At 40.2% G+C, this 21,809-nt stretch overlaps 3 protein-coding genes across 3 annotated transcripts in view; all 3 read right to left on the minus strand.

The window, feature by feature from the left end:
• The window catches only part of LOC133650940 (la-related protein 4-like), a 54,322-nt gene extending 48,298 nt beyond the window's left edge, over window positions 1-6,024 (minus strand). Inside the window, exon 1 of the mRNA XM_062048744.1 lies at window positions 5,923-6,024. The gene's annotated coding sequence lies outside the window, so the exon portion shown is untranslated. The remainder of the gene's footprint in view (window positions 1-5,922) is intronic.
• Window positions 6,025-6,225: 201 nt separating this feature from the next.
• Window positions 6,226-14,420, minus strand: pfdn5 (prefoldin 5). Its single transcript, XM_062048797.1, has 6 exons — window positions 14,264-14,420; window positions 11,403-11,505; window positions 11,209-11,240; window positions 9,226-9,300; window positions 9,039-9,144; window positions 6,226-6,805 (listed from the first exon to the last, which is right to left on the minus strand). Exons 1-6 carry the CDS (start codon window positions 14,327-14,329, stop codon window positions 6,732-6,734), a joined length of 456 nt encoding a protein of 151 aa, XP_061904781.1. The 5' UTR covers window positions 14,330-14,420; the 3' UTR covers window positions 6,226-6,731.
• A 41-nt stretch (window positions 14,421-14,461) lies between these two features.
• The window catches only part of espl1 (extra spindle pole bodies like 1, separase), a 45,404-nt gene continuing 38,056 nt past the window's right edge, over window positions 14,462-21,809 (minus strand). The window contains exons 26-32 of the mRNA XM_062048786.1: window positions 21,518-21,667; window positions 21,267-21,434; window positions 21,072-21,176; window positions 16,808-16,923; window positions 16,646-16,729; window positions 15,039-15,203; window positions 14,462-14,939 (exon numbers count right to left, since the gene is read on the minus strand). Of these exons, the coding sequence (XP_061904770.1) occupies window positions 14,738-14,939; window positions 15,039-15,203; window positions 16,646-16,729; window positions 16,808-16,923; window positions 21,072-21,176; window positions 21,267-21,434; window positions 21,518-21,667 (990 nt within the window). The 3' untranslated portion in view covers window positions 14,462-14,737. The remainder of the gene's footprint in view (window positions 14,940-15,038; window positions 15,204-16,645; window positions 16,730-16,807; window positions 16,924-21,071; window positions 21,177-21,266; window positions 21,435-21,517; window positions 21,668-21,809) is intronic.

Raw genomic sequence — 21,809 nt, forward strand, 5'->3', positions numbered from 1 at the left:
CATCGTTATTCACCAAAATAGACAGAAACTAAATAAATAGTTGACAAATTAGCAGAAACAAGCGAAAATAATTTAGGAACTCGCGTCAATAAATGTTCCACCACTGATGGTATGTATTTTTTAATTTTTTTTGTGTGTCATAAAGAAATACAATCATGTGTGCTTACGGACTGTATCCCTGCAGACTGTATTGATCTATATTGATATATAATATAGGAACCAGAAATATTAACAGAAAGAAACAACCCTTTTGTGTGAATGAGTGTGAATGGGGGAGGGAGGTTTTTTGGGTTGGTGCACTAATTGTAAGTGTATCTTGTGTTTTTTATGTTGATTTAATAAAAAACGTTTTTATTTATTTATTTTATTTATTTTTTTTACACTTCTTGTGCGGCCCGGTACCAATGGATCTATGGACCGGTACCGGGCCGCAGCCCGGTGGTTGGGGACCACTGCTTTACACCACTGCATCCGACGCTTTGCATTGGACTTGATGTATGGCTTAGATCAAGCTGCTCGGCCATGGAAACCCATTCCATGAAGCTCTCTGCGTACCGTACGTGGGCTAATTGGAAGGTCACATGAAGTTTGGAGCTCTGTAGCAACTGACTGTGCAGAAAGTCTTTGCACTATACGCTTCAGCATCCGCTGACCCCTCTCTGTCAGTTTATGTGGCCTATCACTTTGTGGCTGACTTGCTGTTGTTCCAAAACTCTTCCATTTTCTTATAATAAAGCCAACAGTTGACTTTGGAATATTTAAGAGCGAGGAAATTTCACGACTGGATTTGTTGCATAGGTGGCATCCTATGGCAGTTCCTGAGAGTGGCCCATTCTTTCATAAATGTTTGTAGAAACAGTCTTCATGCCCAAGTGCTTGATTTTATACACGCCAAGCGATTAAGTCACCTGATTCTGATCATTTGGATGGGTGGCCAAATACTTTTGGCAATAAAGTGTATATCTGAAAAGGCTGCCCACACATGCAGGAGCTCAAATACGGCGAGTGAAATGTTATGTACTTCGGTATTATTGATATAATATAGTTGTAAGCAGGCTGAAAAGTTAACAATTATAATTTAATTTTACAAGAAATGTTTTGCTTTGGCTGTAAATTGTCTTGTTTCTGGATGATCAGATTCCCGTCCCATAGAAGGATGGCAAGACTGTAACCAGAGACCTCATCACGCAGCGGGATTCACGCTCATAGAAAAAATCTTGAGAGCAGTGGTGAAGAAATTAAGAGCAGACAGAGACCCCGGCCCATTCAGGGCAGCTGCCATTTTAACCCTTCATCCAGGACCACAGTAAGTGCATGAAATTAAGCATTACATCTGAGAAAAGTGAGTTAACTGAGAAAAATGTGACTGTTTTTTTACATTCGGTACCTCTATACAAAACAGGACAAACGGCTTAAAATAATACCAAAGTTAAAACATACAGCAGCCTTGCCAACTATGGAGCCAGAACACTGCCATTAATTTGGTGTGGAAAAAAACTTTTGAAATTCTAAAAAAAAGTTTCATTGGCATCGAAACAAGTTTTGGCAACAAACAAATACAAACATAAAAGAAATACCATATTTTAGGCAGGTGTTTTTGATGCCGATATACTTTTTTTTCACTTTTGTTTTTAAGTTATTGAAAGGTTTTTATTATCGCTTCTCTTGACGGTTTTGTTTCTTTACTTTACGGCATACTTGCCAACCCTCCCGAATTTTCCGGGAGACTCCCGAAATTCAGCGCCTCTCCCGAAAACCTCCCGGGACAAATATTCTCCCGAAAATCTCCCGATTTTCAGCATGGAGCCCCCTCCAGCTCCATGCGGACCTGAGTGAGGACAGCCTTTTTTCACGTCCGCTTTCCCACGATATTAACAGCGTGCCTGCCCAATCACGTTATTCCAAACGAGGCGTCCGGCATACCGCAGATGAGCATGGTGCGGATGGAGGAGATCTTCTCTGCGTCCGTGTTGGCACACACGTTGACAAAGCCGACGATGGTCAGACTGCTGAGGGTGAAGTAGAGGGCGGCGATGTACGAGCTGCGCACCGACGGGCCGCCGACCGTGTTGTTGACGTGGGGCAGTGGTCCCCAACAACCGGTGCGTGGATCGATTGGTACCAGGCCGCACAAGAATTTATTTTTTTATTAAATCAACATAAAAAACACAAGATACACTTACAATTAGTGCACCAACCCAAAAAACCTCCCTCCCCGTTTACACTCATTCACACTCATTCATACAAAAGGGTTGTTTCTTTCTGTTATTAATATTTCTGGTTCCTACATTATATATCAATATAGATCAATACAGTCTGCAGGGATACAGTCCGTAAGCACATGATTGTATTTTTTTTATTAACCTCCGTCTGACAAAATTTCAAGCGCAGTTACAAAAAGGTTGGGGACCACTGACGTAGGGCATCTCCAGGCGTTTGCCCAGCTCGTGGAGCCATCCTTGGGGAAGAGACGGGAGGACAACAGGGTTTTTGAGACTTTATTAGTAGGTTGCACAGTGAAGTACATATTCCGTACAATTGACCACTAAATGGTAACACCCGAATAAGTTTTTCAACTTGTTTAAGTCGGGGTCCACTTAAATTGATTCATGATACAGATATATACTATCATATATACTATCATCATAATACAGTCATCACACAAGATAATCACATTGAATTATTTACATTATTTACAATCAGGAGTGTGGAGGGGGGGTGGGGATATGGACATCAAGTAGTGGACATAGAGAGATAGAGAGAGAGAGAGAGGGATCAGAAGGCATAAGAAAAAGAATCTGCATTTGATTGTTTACATTTGATTATTAGCAATCCGGGGAGGGTGTTAGTTTAGGGTTGTAGCTGCCTGGAGGTGAACTTTTATAGCGGTTTTGAAGGAGGATAGAGATGCCCTTTCTTTTATACCTGTTGGGAGCGCATTCCACATTGATGTGGCATAGAAAGAGAATGAGTTAAGACCTTTGTTAGTTCGGAATCTGGGTTTAACGTGGTTAGTGGAGCACCCCCTGGTGTTGTGGTTATGGCGGTCATTTACGTTAAGGAAGTAGTTTGACATGTACTTCGGTATCAGGGAGGTGTAGCGGATTTTATAGACTAGGCTCAGTGCAAGTTGTTTAACTCTGTCCTCCACCTTGAGCCAGCCCACTTTAGAGAAGTGGGTAGGAGTGAGGTGGGATCTGGGGTGGAGGTCTAGCAGTAACCTGACTAGCTTGTTCTGAGATGTTTGGAGTTTAGATTTGAGGGTTTTGGAGGTGCTAAGAACTAAATCATCCAGACTAGAGATAAATTGTATTACTATGTTTATCTTACCTAAAAATAAATATATTTATTAATAAAAAATAAAAATAAAAACTAAATACATTTTTACTATATTTTGCTAAAAACATCCAAATTAATTATATTTTTATTTGTATTTTTTCTGACTCATTACATCCAGCCATATAATTATACAATAGAATAAACATATTTGAAATAATGTTAAATGATCATAATTCATTTAAAATGACCATATTTAATTATTAAAATAATTGCTTGTTTATCAACAACTTTAGCATTTTATTTATTACATTTTGAAGCTCTCAGAAGCCAAGTTATGTTATATTCCTTAAGATTTATTTATGCAAGTTTGAAGTATCAATGATCTAAACAGTTTTGTTTGGAGATTTTCAGGATATATATATATATATATATATATATATATATATATATATATATATATATAATGTATGAAATACTTGACTTGGTGAATTCTAGCTGTAAATTTACTTCTCCCCTCTTAACCACGCCCCCGACCACCCACCTCCCGATATCAGAGGTCTCAAGGTTGGCAAGTATGCTTTACGGTTTCAAACTAAAGGCGGGCACCTGTGGGCGGGGCTTACAAGTTTACCCGAAAGCAGTTTTACTGGACTTGGGCCTGCAAGTAAAACACAGTAGAAGACGAGAAGAGGACCAAGGGCATCTAAATTAAGTTACAAAAGCTTCAAAACATGAAATTATGATGCAAAAGTGTTTTTTGACATTTATCTTGAGTTGGAAGCATGGAATTGTCCAAAATGTTTCGGTATCCTGGAGCATTCTAAGTTCCTTTCACTGGAACTAAGGGGCCAAGCCCAACTCCTGAAAGACAACCCAACACCATAATTCCTCCTCCACCAAAATTCACTCGGCACAATGCAGTCCGAAATGTAGCGTTCTCCTGGCAACCTCCAAACCCAGACTCGTCCATCAGATTGCCAGATGGAAAAGTGTGATTCATCACTCCAGAGAAGGCGTCTCCATTGCTCTAGAGTCCAGTGACGACGTGCTTCACACCAGTGGTCCCCAACCTTTTTGTAGCCGCGGACCGGCCAACGCTTCAAAATTTGTCCCACGGACCGGGGGGTGAGGATGGGGGTTGGGAAGGGGGGTATGGTATGTATTTTTTTTTTTGTCATAAAGAAATACAATCATGTGTGCTTACGGACTGTATCCCTGCAGACTGTATTGATCTATATTGATATATAATGTAGGAACCAGAAATATTAATAACAGAAAGAAACAACCCTTTTGTGTGAATGAGTGTGAATGGGGGAGGGAGGTTTTTTGGGTTGGTGCACTAATTGTAAGTATATCTTGTGTTTTGTATGTTGATTTAATAAAAAAAAAATTATATATATTTTTTTACATTTCTTGTGCAGCCCGGCACCAATCGATCCACGGACCGGTACCTGGTGGTTGGGGACCACTGCTTTACACCACTGCATCCGACGCTTTGGTGATGTATGGCTTAGATGCAGCTGCTCGGCCCTGGAAACCCATTCCATGAAGCTCTCTGCGTACTGTACGTGGGCTAATTGGAAGGTCACATGAAATTAGGAGCTCTGTAGCAACTGACTGTGCAGAAAGTTGGCGACCTCTTTGCACTATGCGCTTCAGCATCCGCTGACCGCCCCTCTGTCAGTTTACGTGGCCTACCATTTTGTGGCTGAGTTGCTGTTGTTCCAAAACTCTTCCATTTTCTTATAATAAAGCAAACCGTTGACTTTGGAATATTTAGGAGCGAGGAAATTTCACGACTGGATTTGTTGCACGGGTGGCATCTTATGACAGTTCCACGCTGGAAATCACTGAGCTCCTGAGAGCGACCCATTCTTTCACAAATGTTTGTAAAAACAATTTCCATCCAATCAAGTGCTTGATTTTATACACCTGTGGCCAGGCCAAGTGATTAGGACACCTGATTCTGATTAGGATGGATGGCCAAATACTTTTGGCAATATAGCGTATTTTAAAAAGTGGCATAAATAAAATATTGTCCCCACAGTATGACTTGCACTGGTTGAATAGTTTGTTCACATACATGCTTTATATTATATACTGTAATAGCCATATATTGTTTTTGTAGTCCAACACTTACTATATTAACCACTTAGGAAATGTTTTTTCGTTACAGTCGCTAACTTCCATTATCCAGTTACAAACTTAACGGACTGTGAGTCCGTTAACACTGAAAAATAATTGCAAACAGTAAATAATGAACACACCATTTCCGGTAAGTGCAGATACTTTTTAAAATGCGTAAGTCTTTACACAGCACACATGGGACATACGTATTGAAGTGCACGATATACATATTCGCAAGTGTTTCTCCGAGAAATATTTCAACTTTATACGGGTTTCGCCTCCGTGAAAGCACCTATCAGTCAACATGTTGGTCTTCTAACACCTAGTTTTTTTTTGATTGATTGAAACTTGTATTAGTAGATTGCACAGTACAGTATACATATTCCGTACAATTGACCACTAAATGGTAACACCCGAATAAGTTTTTCAACTTGTTTAAGTCGGGGTCGACACGTTAATCAATTCATGGTAAAAGTAGTTTCTACTGCAAACAGCAAACATTAAAAGTGTACTTACCTCCCCGGACGCCTGAGCCTGGGTATTGAGTGACGCTCCTCTCTTCAGCACGAGTAGAGACTAGGCCCCAGGTCGAACAATCACACCTGAACTAGTCCCAGCTGATCTTGGCGCTGTGACGTCATCAATGACTGCGCATTATCTGCTCAATGACGTCAGTGCCTTTCAAATGCTGCGTTGACTATTACACCATTATACACTTCACTTTTTTATCTCCGCCAAGGAGCCTGTGTTTGTTAGCACCATCACACAAATTAAAACCCTAATCAAGGGGGCGGGGCGACAGAGACCAAATTTCATCCTACATTTGTTTTCTTGATCTTTTATTAACAATTTGTATTTGACAAACCTTAATTTATCATTTCTTTTAACTTTAATGTCAGTCAGGCATACAGTATACTGTAGCCCTCACATTTCAGCAACAACTTTATGAAAGTATGTTTTCTGACAGAACACTAAAAAAGTAAACTTACATATACTTAGAGTAGTCAGTGTACAGCTTGCATAGCAGTATATATACTTTGGACACTTGTGTTGCCAGCTGTGTTGACTCATTTTCAGTGTAGTCTATTTATACACGCTGTGCACATACTACTCCCAAGTATATACACGTTTTCCTCTCTATAGCATTGTGCCTTAAGAGATCATACTTCTTGCTAAAATGTGTGGCATGTATGCGACTGTTGCACTCATGTTTCCTACTGAAGTACTTACTATGTTGTAGCAAAGATGTCCCTTATGTGGATTGACACTACATCACAATAATGACACGTTACAACAGTAACACATTCATTTTAAGGTTGACGTCGTTAAGCCTTGGCGCTGGTGGCCTGTCCGCTTTGTTGCAGTTGCTGGCTCTTCACGTTCATGACTTCTATCACAGCTGCAAGATACAAAAGACCAGTTAAAAAATTAGGCTTGTCCCTAAACCACTCTGATGAGATACCGATATTGGAGCCTGGCGCATTGACTGATAGCAACATTAATCCGATACAATGTCAGCACGAATCATAATACACATTTTTATTATTTTGTAGTGTGATATGTTTGAAAGGGTTGATCAAGTGAAATTACTCCAAGAACAATTGTAGGTATGGAAAGAAACAACCTTATGACAGATGTATGCTTTTGAAGTGTTTTAGTGACATCTAGTGGCCGCAATTATTTATTAAGTTAACCTCATGATGCAGTAAATTGAATGATAAGCACATTGGTTACTAGATATTTTTTAATACGCTTCTGCCTTGGAGATTTTGTATGTGTAAGTAATATGCAACTATAATAACTTGATACTTGTTTGTATTAACAAATGATGGCTTAACACTAAATATTGTTCAATCAAAGACACTTTTTACCATACTTGCCAACTCTCCCGATTTTCCCGGGAGACTCCCAAATTTCAGTGCCCCTCCCGAAAATCTCCCGGGGCAACTATTCTCCCGATTTCCACCCGGACAACAATATTGGGGGCGTGCCTTAAAAGGCACTGCCTTTAGCGTCCTCTCTCACCTGAAAAGGAGACCAGGGTTTCCCACACATTCATTTATTTGTGGCGGCCCGCCACGAAAGAATTACGTCCGTCACAAATTAAAAAAAAAAAAAATTTAAAAAAAATTATTATTTTTTTTTTTGGTCCTCTCCAGCTTCTCAGGCAAATCATATAGTTGATGTAGATGCCCATATCGGCTGTTCAGATTTACTCTACAAAAGAGAAGTGTAGGATACTTCTCTTGTTGCCTTATTTGTATTTGACTTTATTAAATGTATTTATATTAGAAACACAACATGTGTATATAACAAAGGGTGCAAAGTCTGCAGGCAGTAGGAAACACATGGTTAAGTGTAGGGAGTAAAACTGATGGCAGTCTAAAGTTCAAGATTTTTGGAGCTCTGTTCAGTGGATCAGATGTTTGATGAAGCTCTGTGTCTATCTACCACCACTACTGTTTTCTGTTTATTTGTTACTGACTGTGGCAGGACACCTCTGCCTCTGTTTCACTTTATGTTGCTGGTAAATGATATGGTTGTAGTAGTAGGCTAAAGTTAAATTATTTAGTATGCACTAATTAAAGGGGCAGAGCTTTGAGACATTTTAGCTTTTATATTTTATAAGATATATTTTTTGTAAGAACCACAATTAATAAATATATTTCAGTGAATAACTTATTGTTCAAATCTGTATATAAATATGTACATAAAGTGTTGTAATTATATTGTAAAATGGATGGATGGATGGACGTTTAAAACAAAACTGTTATTAATTAGTAAGTATACATTTTTTGAGCCTTTTTAGAGAAAATCAAATCATTGTAGTAAATTATGCAAATTACTCGATTATGTCATGGTGACCACGCCCATAGCCACGCCCCCACCACCACAGGTATCTTGGCAGTTAATGGGAAACACTGGAGACTATTATATGTCTCCGTTATCCATAGGTTTATCTATAACCCATAAAGTAGGCAGGCACGGAGCCATTTCTCAGCGTGTGTTTATTCCAGCCGGCACGTTAATACACTGACACACAACATCCGGATTCCCATCATGCCTTGCTTCAAAACTACGGCAAGTAGTAATGTCCAAAAACATAAGAGACGAAGCAGAAGACCGAAGAAGAGACATGGCGACGACGAGTAAGAAGAAGTACGCTTGCAAATTCCAAAATGATTGGAAAAAATAATTTTAGTTCAACCAGGACAGCTCGAAGGAGAAGGGGTATGAATGATGTCTGCAAATTTTGTAGATCAGACTTCTCCATTGAACACGGTGGCCGAACGGATATACTCATTCATGAACGGATTATTTATATATATTTATATAAGAAATACTTGAATGTTATCAATGAACTCTTTTATCTCTATCCTTTTGTTGTGGGCATTCATCCTACGCTGTTGCTATTTCTAACAAAGTAGCGTACAGTTGTAACTTAAATCTGTCAGTCTTGCTATGGAAGCATACATGTGTTTTTTTGCTGATATCAATATCGGATCAAGTCACCCTCATTAAAAATGATCCAAATCATGGAATATGACCCTGACCAAGTCAGCTATAGATGTTCTTTCTCATATGCATGCAAAATAGCAGCATCTGAATTGTTGAAGTGAAGAATGTCATACCTTGTTTCATGGCATGTTTTTCCTGAAGGGCGGGCTGAATTTTCTCAATCTGCTTTGTGAGGAAATCTATTTTACGCTTGAAGAACGTCTTTGAATCAGATACATTCTACATTGGAGAGACACGGACACAGGCATAACTCAGTTTGACATATTTGGACAAAGTGTGAATATAAACTGGCCTGCTTACCTTTTCAACATAATATCCTGTGCCCACATCCACTAAGACATGCTCCACATCATTTAACGTTCCAGGCACGTACATCTATAAACACTTAAGGACAATGCATCTCAAAGAAACAATGTAAAACAACATCAGAAAGCATGATTAGAAATGCGTGGTTGACCGTGGGGTTTCAACGTTAAAGTGGAGAACGCCAGCAAGGTTTAAAGAAGGTCAAGCCAGCTCATTCCAGAGGCTTTTAAAATTATATTGATCTAGGAATGTAACAATAAATGGTATCATTCTAAACCACGGTGAAACGCCCCATGGTTAGTATCGCCATTTTAAATTAAAAATATCAAAAAATTGTAATTAAGGACCCTTTCATAAACACTGCTCATTTACTGGAGACGCAAACTACCACTCTTGCTTATTAAATGAATAGGTGACATTGACGTCCTTCTTTAAAATACAACTGCCCCGAATCTAAACTTGTACAAACACATTGGTGTCTGAGCAACTAAGATACTCATTTGTGCATAATAAACCTACAGGCCGCTCTCTTAGAGAGATCGAGGGATACTCGAAGCAATATGACAACAGGAAGTGAATTTGTGCGACGTCACATAAACCGAATGACACGTTTTTCTTTATCATAAAAAAAACAAACACTAACACTTTTACAAATTAAAACGGAATAAGATAAACATATTTAAACACTCAAATAAAAATGATATGGCACCTAAGTATCCAGAATAATATTAAATAACAAACTTCTTCTGTGAAGAAAGTATATTGTGTGGCTATTTATTTATTGTATTACATTTTTTTATTAAACTTGATAAGTATTTTTTGAACATGTTCAGCAATACCGTGATAATTTTGGTGAAAATACTGGGATATGAAAAGTTATATATAATATAGCAGTAAACAATACCGAGCAGGGTATTTATGAGATGCGGCTTGTTCAAGGCGAGGCAAGTTGCCATATATGGACTTCCTACAACTGTGAGGTGAGAAATTCATTAGATCTTGTGAAAGTCTTGTAAAATGTACCTATATAATTGTTAATTAAATTGAGGAGGAGCAGCAACAAAATGAAAGCGAAAATAATCTAAGGGTGACCCATTGACCAAAACCAAATTTTCCTTTTTATCGGTACCTGCTTTTGTGAATTTAGTATCTGCATAAGTTGAGAACATTTGAAATCAAACCATGGAGGAATTGCAGATCTATTTATAAATCATTATAATAATCTTCCCTTCCTTCATACTTTCTCCAAACGAGCCGTTTGAAATTTGCTCGGTCCTGTGACGTTTTCTGCCCTGTGACGTCAGCGGATATCTCCATATATGGTAGAGATTTACCCGTAGTCTGCGATGTAGTCAAAAGCTCCTTATTTCTGGCTATCCTCTTGTTGGTGTCGACACCAAGAAGTTTCACAGACAAGATAAAGTTGATTTTATTTTGTATTTCCAATTACTGTAAGGTAGGGAGATTTGTGATTTTAAATTGAGTGCAACACCGGGCATACAATGAGGACAATGCACTTGTTATTTTGGCTTTGTTATTAAATGAATATGAAGTTGTTCTGTCATCACCTTATGTTTTTTTTATATATAGTTATGTATAGAGATTTATATAGTCTTCATAGTGTACCTACTACTTTTACTAAAATATGGACTTTTGTCGAGTCTGGCACCCATTAGTCATGTTTACAATGTCTCTTACTGGGAAATTTTCTTCAATACACAAACTTTTCTATTTACAAACCCTGTTCAAGAACCATTTATGTTCATAATTTGAAGTTCAACAGTACATGCAAGAGGGATATGATTTCACTGGTCTTTAAAAAGTAAAATACAATTTATATAGGGTGCTAAAAATAAAACAAACCTGGTTTTACCCGAATGGATGTAATAATTCAGATGTTTTAAGTGCATGTGTTTGTAGTGACTGGTGAACATTAGGCACACATGAAAATGAACTGCAAAACTCACTCAAGGATACAGAACTTGTAAGGGGAACCAGTAGTTCTTTCCCTATAACGACACAAGACAAGTTAGTTTTACAGATTTTTAAAATAAACAACTTCAAGAATAGGATACTGTGGAATATTTGTCAACATGTGAAATGCTTATTTTATTGTTACGGAAGGTTTCATTTAAGTCCTAATAAAAAAATTTAAATAAAAGATTGCTTACCTTGGTTGTTTTTATTTAGCGCATTCAAACTGTCTTTTGCTTCAACATATTTGGTCTGGACGACTTTGAGCTGGCCTATTGAGGATGTCAGGAACTCAATCTCCTGCAAAACAATGTTACGATGAAATATTTGATGTGTTATAGAATTTGTATGGACTGGGGGTCAGCAACCCGTGGCTCTCTTTAGTGCCGCCCAAGTGGCTCCCTGGAGAATTTTTAAAAAAAGGATTGAAAATGGAAAAAGATTGGGGAAAAATACAAACAAACGAAACAGTTCGTTTACATGTAAAAACTTCCACTCCTTTGTCTCATTTTGTCCACCAAAAGTTGTATGCTGTGCGTGGATGCACAAAGGTTGTTGGAGCACTAATCAGGCATATTTGGTCAGAGCATGACTGCAAGCTAATCGATGCTAACATGCTATTTAAGCTAGCTGTATGTACACATTGCATTATTACGCCTCGTGTGTAGGTATATTTGCGCTCATTTAATTTCCTTTACTTTTATCCTCTTTGTATATAATTTAGTTTTGTATGTCTCATGACACATTATCTGTATGTAATATTGGCTGCATTTCTGATAGTGATTTTGTTGTTTGTGTGCCATATTGTTCCAGACCACAGCAAACATTTAACCTGACTTTCGCCAGATCTTTGTAGTTCGCTGAGCTCCACACAAGGATCTGGGACTTCTCAATAGGAGATGTATTTCAGAAGGCGGGGCCTTGTAAAAAAAAATCATTTTATGTGATTGGATAAACCACTTGTCTGTTATCTTGAATGACGTGCTACTCCAACCGCTCACATTGAAATCAACCCGTGACGCTGGGAAATCCAAAACAGAACAGCCGACATACTGGATAACGACAGAATAGTTAAAAAACTTTTGCTGAAACAATGCAGCAATGTCAGTAGACGATCAATGTTCGACAAAACAGTTGCAATAGCAAAATCAATGTGAGCACACGCCTCCTCGATCCTGATTGGTTCATTATTTTTTGCTATCATGAAGGAGTTTGCATAGGCCTCGATTTCAGATCCTTGTGTGGAGCTCGGCGAACTACAAGGCTCTGGCGAGAGTCAGGTTAGCAAACATTACCTAGCTTACCAAAGATTGTAATACATCTATTAACAGAAGACTGCCAGCCGTTTCCTTTAACTTGGACACACACATATATACCTTTGACCATTTAAAGCCAGTAATTTCAAGGAGTTCTCACCTGAGTAACCTCTGATTTACTAATGGTTTTTAATTAGGGATGTCAGATATCGGACTGCCGATATTATCGGCCGATAAATGCTTTAAAATGTAATATCGGAAATTATCGGTTTCAAAAAGTAAAATTTATGACTTTTTAAAATGCCACTGTCTACACGTACTTAGGGAGAAGTACAGAGCGCCAATAAACCTTAAAGGCACTGCCTTTGCGTGCCGGCCCAGTCACATATCTACGGCTTTTCTCACACACACACACACACACACACACACACACACACACACACACACACACACACACACACACACACACACACACACACACACACACACACACACACACACACACACACACACACACACACACACACACACACACACACACAAATGCAAGGCATACTTGGTCATCAGCCATACAGGTCACACTGAGGCCGGCTTTATAAACAACTTTAACACTGTTACAAATATGTGCCACACTGTGAACCCACACCAAACAAGAATGACAAAACACATTTCGGCAGAACATCCGCACCGTAACACAACAGAACAAATACCCAGAACCCCTTGCAGCATTAACTCTTCCGGGACGCTACAAATGTTATTTTGTCTGTGCTCGACAAAAGAAAAGTATTGAGGATTTCTCCTTGTTAAAAAAATCGACTCTTGGCTTCGCCTTGATGTCTTGTTAGTTGTTATGATAGTAGCGTTTATGTGTGTGCGTGTGGCCCTTTAAATGACAGCATGTGAGGTGAATGACGTCAGTGAGTGAGTGGGCGAGAGAAGTGAGCGACCGGCGACAGTGAGTGCTTGCAGGTGCTCTCTCTAGCTTGCTGGAGGGCTGCGTCCAATAAAGTCACAAAGTTGCAACAAACCGCCGGCCTCGTCATTCACCCTCAGCTGTAAAGACCACTTCCGGGTAAAGTGAAGGTTGTTAGCCCCGAAGGAACGTCTCCCCTGTGCCCCTCAACTACGGTATGGGAGTCTCCCCCCCCCCGCCCCCACCCACACAAAGCACGTACGCCTCTTATTTTCCACCGCAGCGCTGCCACAAAACACACTCAGATCTTCAGTTTCAAGCAGATACTACATAAAAAATAAAGTAAAATAACGCAGTAACGGTAACTGAGTTACTGAATATAAAAAATAACGCGTTAGATTACTAGTTACCGCCGAAACTAACGGCGTTACAGTCCCAACACTGGGTATCGGTAATTAAGAGTTGGACAATATCGGATATCGGCAAAAAAGCCATTATCGGACATCTCTATTTCTAATGTTGTAAAAATGTGTAGAAGAAATATCAAATTTCAACATTTCTGTCAACAAAGATTTGCTTCAGCCTGCGACAGTCATTAGACACTTCAGTCATGTGTTGCCTTCATTATAAGACATATATACGGCTTTTAATTTTTTGCAGCTCCAGATTAGATTTTTGGTCCAATACGGCTCTTTCAACGTTCTGGGTTGCCGACGCCTGGTTTAGCCCATGTTGACATGCAATGGTTAGCTTCACGCTAACGTTGTCAAGCAGCATGCGCACACTACTTCGACAAACATTCTATCAATGTTCACAGTTTGCATTTGAGTAGTTATTGAAAGCAATAAAACTTCAGCCAAGATAAAATCGACATAAAAAAGAGATTTACCTGATCTAATTGGCTTTTTAGACCCTCAAGCTGAGGCATAGACAAGTCCGCGAGATTCACTGCCATGTTGGGAGTGACGCCGAGTCATCTGCTTCCGGCTCAGGAAGCGCATTAAAGGCAATGTAAAAGGTCGCCCCCTAGTGGGCGGTATATTATTACATCAGGTTACACAATGCTTTTTGTATACGCGTCAAAATGAATTAAAATAGCTTTATTTTCTTAAAAATGCATACAAGTCAATGCGTACTAAAAGCCCGTAGACTGCAATAACTGGCAGTTACCCATGCAGAAAATAAGTAACAAAAATTTAGGATTATAATAGAATTTATGGCAAAGTATTACAACACTGAAATGAATGTCTGCAAAGCACTCAGACTTAAGCCAACTACTGTTAACAACAGATATGTTTGTTATGGCAGGCCAGCACACAAAACATATCGGCTGTGTCTCTGAGCTGCAGCTAGTTGAGAACGGTTACTGAAGATGGATTGGCAGGCCATAGACGACAGGTGCAGCTCCAATCAGGTATTTCAAATTTGTGGCTTGCCGTGAAGGACCAATGTAGTCCAGCAGGGCACTTCCCGACTTAGAAGAAAACCAGGATTCCAGCAAGGCTTGGGCGAAGCGGTCGATATCCCGATCAGTTACATCCCACAGATTTCCCAAAAGAAAGGGACTATGGAATAAAATAAAGTCAAAACATATGTATCAGAAGTTTTACACAACTGAACCTAAAATGTTCAAAAAGGTCATTAAAAAAAACCCTATATCTTACCAGCCCGCTATGAGGTAATTGAGGATAATGCCTTGTCCCTCCTGATCTCCCCGCACAGCCAGAGCGGCGCTGCTGCAACCGATCAGCAGAGAGGCGGCTCTTATTGGTCGCTTCAGGACTGCATGGCTGCCAAGGAAGCGTGCGCCTGCACCGTGACCCATAAAACTGACGTGTCCAGAGGTGCAGGGTACATGACGCACAGGAAAAAAATAATTTAATACATGCACTTCATAAACAAAATGTATTTGTGTGATATATTTTGTTTGAATGCTAGGGATGTGTAATTGTGTTTGAGTTTTAATAACTGGTCTTTATTAGCAATCATTTTTGAATATTCCATTTTCCGAATGGTGCAATGACTGCATAGAGCACCTTTAGTTTTGTTATTCAAGTGACAATGAAAAAGATATGCTAATCTGTTCTAAAGTGAACTACACAAATAATATTAGTCTACATTGTACGATGGGTCAAACACCATAAAACAAATGCAACAGGAATTCAAAACGCTTGAAAGATCAAAAACACATATTTTGTTCTGTTAAAATTTTCTCATGTCGATTTTTGCCGGGGGACGGGTGTTATGCATTTTTCTTTTGCATACGTTTTAAATTTTGAAACATTTGTTTGTCACATTCGGACGTTGCTGCACTTATTGGCCAACGCAACATTGCCTGCACTCCCCAAAACAATGATTAGGTAAAGTGAAAAACAAAAAAGGGTGAAAATGTGTCACCTTAACTTTGTTGTACTGTGTGCTATTAGTTTTCTGATTAAAAACCACACACTGGCACTGTTAATAAAACCCATGAAACTGATTACCTTTAATGTTGTTGCACAGCTTAATAAGTTTTACAAAACACCCACTTTAACTTGACGTCACTACAAAACCTGCTGGACACCTTTAGGGGGACTGACAATTTTAACAAAATTGGTTGAAAACATGGCTGCCATCAATTAAACCTCTTTGCAAGGGCTTGGATGTGACTTGGAAACTATATGCATAAGGATTCTGATATATTTATATCTGAGGATATGTGTTACATGTATGCTGGCATGTCCTCTAAAGCAGTGGTCCCTAACCACCGGTCCGGGGACCAGTACCGGGCCGCACAGTAACATGAATTAATTTATAAACTACCGCATTTTCTCCGACTTATGTTTCACCTGTCACTAAACACACCAATAAGCTTGTTAATAGATGTATATTACAACCCCTTTGTTATAGCACATTGGACAATGCACATTAATGGACATATAAAATGTTAATGTGCCAGATTGTAGGGCTCTGTCCCTATGGTTAAGAAACACTGGTATACAGTACATGCCATCAACAAGACTGCGACCCCGAGAGGGACAAGCGGTAGAAAATGGACCATATCTTCGCAAAGAAACACGCGCAGGGCTCCCACTACTTCAGCGTTAGTGAGTTGATATTTCATGCTCATTTTATTGCGTTTTTTTATCTGGCACTCGCGGAAAGCTGGACCGTAAAAATAATGCACACATTAAACCGGTCCCTGGTGGAAAATAGGTTGGGGAACCCTGCTCTAAAGCATTTTGATCATAACCCACAGGGGGCGCCACTAACAGTAGGTTCTCAAACTCACATGTATAGATCCTTGGTCGCAACAGCTTCTTCCAACTGGCCCGCTTCAGGAGCACTTCCACACACCCCATCCCAATTCGGTTGACTTAAATGAAAGAGAGGTGGTTAGATACCCATCTAAAAACAAGAAAATTAAACATGGGCACTGCCGCACTGGTCTTACCTGCTAAACCACGCTTTGAATCGGTCCTGTGTGCTGCCCAGATTTTTATCAGGGTCCAGAAGATAAAATGTGTTCTTTCTGTCCACACCATTCTTGAGGATTGACTGAGGATCGCTCTAAAGCAGGAAAATGATACAACTATGATGACTGGCATCATAAAGTGCATTGATAGTTATTGTATGGTTGTCCAAAGTGGAAACAACTGGGGTAATTTTTGGCTGGCAACTCATATTTTATTTGCCCTTAACATACTCTAAGAATTAAACAAATTCATTATTTGTGACATATCTATCTATCTAAACATACATACATATTTGGATAGATCACCCACACCCACACACCCACACAATTCATTTGTTGTATCACCTATAACACAAAGCTAACATGTGGATGTTTTGTTCAGATAGCTTAGCATATAAAGACGTACATTTGATAGGTTTTAGCATCTACAAAGTAGGAATGAGTACCGAATTTGGTAATTTTATTGTATTTCTATCAGTACAACTGGGTAACAATTCATGTAAAGTCAAACAATATCATAATGCGATACTTTTGTTACTTGTGACATCACTTCTGGTTACAAGCTCATGCACTTGGCGGGCTAACAGGCGTATTTCATGGCGGACTCCCTTTAGGCAAGGTTGCAATATTCCATGCCAGCCAGGCAAGCAAGCCTGATAGAAGGCGCCCAAAAGTAAGGCTCCACTTTTCAAAATGCAATAGCTCAATGTTAATTGACATTGAATATACCATAAACATGTTAATTCGCATTAGTGATTTCACTTGGCGATTTTAACACCCACTAAATTTGGAAATTAAAACTACAACTAAGATGCATGTTGCAAGTGTGTAATATATACAATAAAGTATTTGAGAGCTCAACAAAACAACCTACCGATCTCAGGGCGGACACTCTAACCACTAGGCCACTGAGTAAGTAAGTATAAGAAAACAATATAGACATTCTGGACAGCACAGTTATCAGCTCACTGCTTAGCATACACAACTACTGAAAATTGGTACCGGTATAGATTCCCAGGAAGAAAAAAAAAAATCACCCGATGCGACAGGATATCCGGTTTGAGAAGTGGCCAGTTCGGCTAAGCCGGTTACAGCCCCCTCAAATCCATAAGGTTCAGTGGTGAATCGAGTGTAAACACAAAGTGGTTATCACGTCAAACTAGAAATCAGCTGACGGTTTATGTCTTTAAAGCAGGGGTCTCAGACACGCAGCTCGCGAGCCAATTGCGGCATGCGAGACGTTATTTTGCGGGCCGCACTAACATTAAATTTTCATATTAAGGTGCGAGTTTTATATGAATGGCGCTTGACAGCATCATACTTGCCAACCCTCCCGATTTTTCCGGAAGACTCCCGAATTTCAGGGCAACCATTCTCTCGAATGTCTGCTGACTTTCACCCAAACAACAATATTAAGGGCGTGCCGTGATGGCACTACCTTTAGCGCCCTCTATCAATCAATCAATCAATGTTTATTTATATAGCCCTAAATCACAAGTGTCTCAAAGGGCTGTACAAGCCACAACAACATCCTCGGTACAGAGCCCACATACAACCTGTACAAACAGCGTGCCAGCCCAGTCACATGTTGTATTTGGCTTCTGTACCACCAAACCCCAACCCCGCCCGGTGGTAGCGGGGGTGTATATTGTAGCCCGGAAGAGTTAGGGCTGCATGGGATTCTGGGTATTTGTTCTGTTGTGTTACGGTGCTGATGTTCTCCCGAAATGTGTTTGTCATTCTTGTTTGGTGTGGGTTCACAGTGTGGTGCATATTTGTAACGGTGTTAAACTTGTTTATACAACCACCCTCAGTGTGACCTGTATAGCTCTTGATCAAGTGTGTCTTGCAGTCCCTTACATGTGTCTGCAGAAGCCGCATACAACATGTGACTGGGCCGGCACGCTGATTGTATGGTGAAAAAGCGGACGCGACGACAGGTTGTAGAGGACGTTAAAGACCTTAAAGGCCTACTGAAACCCACTACTACCGACCACGCAGTCTGATAGTTTATATATCAATGATGAAATCTTAACATTGCAACACATGCCAATACGGCCGGGTTAACTTATAAAGTGCAATCTTAAATTTCCCGGGAAACTTCTGGTTGAAAACGTCTAAGTATGATGACGTTTGCGCGTGACGTCAAGGGTTGAAGCGGAAGTATTCGGACACCATTGTATCCCAATACAAACAGCTCTGTTTTCATTGCAAAATTCCACAGTATTCTGGACATCTGTGTTGGTGAATCTTTTGCAATATGTTTAATGAACAACGGAGACAGCAAAGAAGAAAGCTGTAGGTGGGATCTGTGTATTAGCGGCTGGCTACAGCAACACAACCAGGAGGACTTTGAGTTGATAGCAGACGCGCTACCGTGAGTACAGCTTTGGCTTCCAAACATTTGATCGCTTGCCCGTACGTGCGTGTCGCTATGTGCATGTCACGTACGTAACTTTGGGGAAATATATGTTTCTTGCCGACTCTGATGGCGGCCGGGGTGTCGTCGAAAGCTACAATGCCCGCCGCCGCACCGCTGTCCTCACCTTGACTTCCTCCGTCTCCGGGCCGCCGACCGCATCGATATCGGGTGAAGTCCTTCGTCGCGCTGTCGATCGCTGAAACGCAGGTGAGCACGGGTCGTGATAAGCAGATAAGAGCTGGCGTAGGTGGAGAGCTAATGTTTTTAGCATAGCTCTGTCGAGGTCCCGTAGCTAAGTTAGCTTCAATGGCGTCGTTAGCAACAGCATTGCTAGGCTTCACCAGGCGGTACAGCATTAACTGTGTGGTTACAGGTCCAGAGTTTGGTAGTATTGTTGATCTTCTGTCTATCCTTCCAGTCAGGGGCTTATTTATTTTGTTTCTATCTGCATTTAAGCACGATGCTATCCCGTTAGCTCCGTAGCTAAAGTGCTTCACCGATGTATTGTCGTGGAGATAAAAGTCACTGTGAATGTCCATTTCGCGTTTTCGACTCATTTTCAAGAGGATATAGTATCCGAGGTGGTTTAAAATACAAATCCGTGATCCACAATAGAAAAAGGAGAGAGTGTGGAATCCAATGTACCTTAGTTACGGTCAGAGTGAAAAAAGATGCGTCCTGCACTGCACTCTAATCCTTCACTCTCACGTATCTCATCCACAAATCTTTCATCCTGGCTCAAATGAATGGGGAAATAGTCGCTTTCTCGGTCCGAATCGCTCTCGCTGCATTGAAAACAATGGGGAAATGTGAGGAGCCCTTCAACCTGCGACGTCATGCTACTTCCGGTACAGGCAAGGCTTTTTTTTTTTATCAGCGACCAAAAGTTGCAAACTTTATCGTCGATGTTCTCTACTAAATCCTTTCAGCAAAAATATGGCAATATCGCGAAATGATCAAGTATGACACATAGAATGGATCTGCTATCCCCGTTTAAATAATTAAAAAAATCATTTCAGTAGGCCTTTAATATTGTTGTCCGGGTAAAAATCGGGACAAATTCTGTAGAATGGTTACCCCGGGAGATTGTCGGGAGGGGCACTGAAATTCGAGAGTCTCCCGGAAAAATCGGGAGGGTTGGCAAGTATGTTGCTAGGGCGGGATAGCCATTCAAAGAAGGTGAATTCACTAAAAAGTGCATGTTAGATTTTTTTAAGAAATCTTTTCTTGCGGCCCAGCCTCACCCAGTTTCTGCATCCAGTGGCCCCCAGGTAAATGAAGTTTGAGACCCCTGCTTTAAAGTAAAACAAGAGCCACGCTTGTTGCGTTGCATACGTAACTGGTGACGTGAATAGACGTAGATAGCCAAATAATTAGCCACAAGATACACAATGTCAACGCCGCGGACAGTCTCCGTGCTGTCCGTAAATATCTTAAAACCCCAAGTAATGGCGCCTCAGACAAAATTCCCAGTTTGTCTTTTATTTATCTGATAAAATGCAACGTTCTCATGCAAAGGGCTCAATCTCCTTGTTTTACTCTCATTTTCAGCAAACTTTCTTTGCTGTAAAAAAGGACTGTGTCCATCACCAAATATTTACCATAGAATCGAATCGTTCATACACAGTACCGAATCTTATTGAATCGTTCCCACACTTAATCAAATCACATCAAATTGTTTTGTTTCATAAACAAATCATTTTTGAATTGCATCGTAACACAAATTGAATCATCTACTACAAAGAGATTTACATCCCTAGTCGCCCCACATCCTTCAATTTTTTGTAGCCAGTCGGACACAGTAAATGGGATAAATCTTACCTTTTTCTGAAAGCTCAAACCAACCAAAGACTCAAGGGACGGCATGCGGCTCACAGAGCGAGAGCGTAAGATGGATATGCTCTCCCAGGGCAACTTCTGAAGGTACTGTGTAAAAAAAAAAAAAAAAAGGACACCTACATGATATACCACACATAATGCTTAGAAAGCTCACATTACAATAGGTGAGCTTAGTACCTTGTCAAGAATGAGAACCACGTGACCACAAGGCTCCTTTCGGTCTGTGAGCTGCACAACAGATGACTGGAGAAGCTGCTCACATTTGTCATCCCAGTGGGGACAAACTCCCAGGGTGAAGCTTTTCCAGTCTTTTTGGGAGAGCACAGGGGTGGCAGAAAGCAAAGCCTAGAGAAAGCCAAACCTGGGAGTTTTGTAGATGTTGGAGTTTTCCAAACAGAGCCTTGACTCAAAAAACAAGACAAACAAACCTTTAGCATCTCTTCACTGGCTGTAACTTTGTTGGCACATAATGTTTTGCAAAGGCGCTCGACTTGAGGGGAGAGCTTGGGATCTGATGTAAGAGGCAGAAGAAGGCTCTTCCAGCATCCTAGTAAGTGCTCCATCTCTTTCACCAGTTGCTGAAAAAAAACATAAATTATGCAGAATGACATTTATGGCTTAGGCCAGGCCAAACATATTTATAAAAAGGGTTGCATACAGAAAAAAAATTGGGGGCCATTATAATTTTTGAATGCACTAAAACCTTTAGAGGTGAACTTA

The sequence above is a fragment of the Entelurus aequoreus genome, linkage group LG01 (genome assembly GCF_033978785.1).
Source record: "Entelurus aequoreus isolate RoL-2023_Sb linkage group LG01, RoL_Eaeq_v1.1, whole genome shotgun sequence".
Classification (NCBI taxonomy): domain Eukaryota; kingdom Metazoa; phylum Chordata; class Actinopteri; order Syngnathiformes; family Syngnathidae; genus Entelurus; species Entelurus aequoreus.

Bases quoted from the DNA above. Each gene is read 5' to 3' on its own strand.
- pfdn5 (XM_062048797.1), bottom strand. From the start codon at position 14,329: ATGGCAGTGAATCTCGCGGACTTGTCTATGCCTCAGCTTGAGGGTCTA. The intron at 11,506-14,263 runs GTAAATCTCTTT...ATTGTTTTGCAG, and splicing joins TAAAAAGCCAATTAGATCAG to GAGATTGAGTTCCTGACATC. The intron at 11,241-11,402 runs GTAAGCAATCTT...GTGTCGTTATAG, and splicing joins GCTAAATAAAAACAACCAAG to GGAAAGAACTACTGGTTCCC.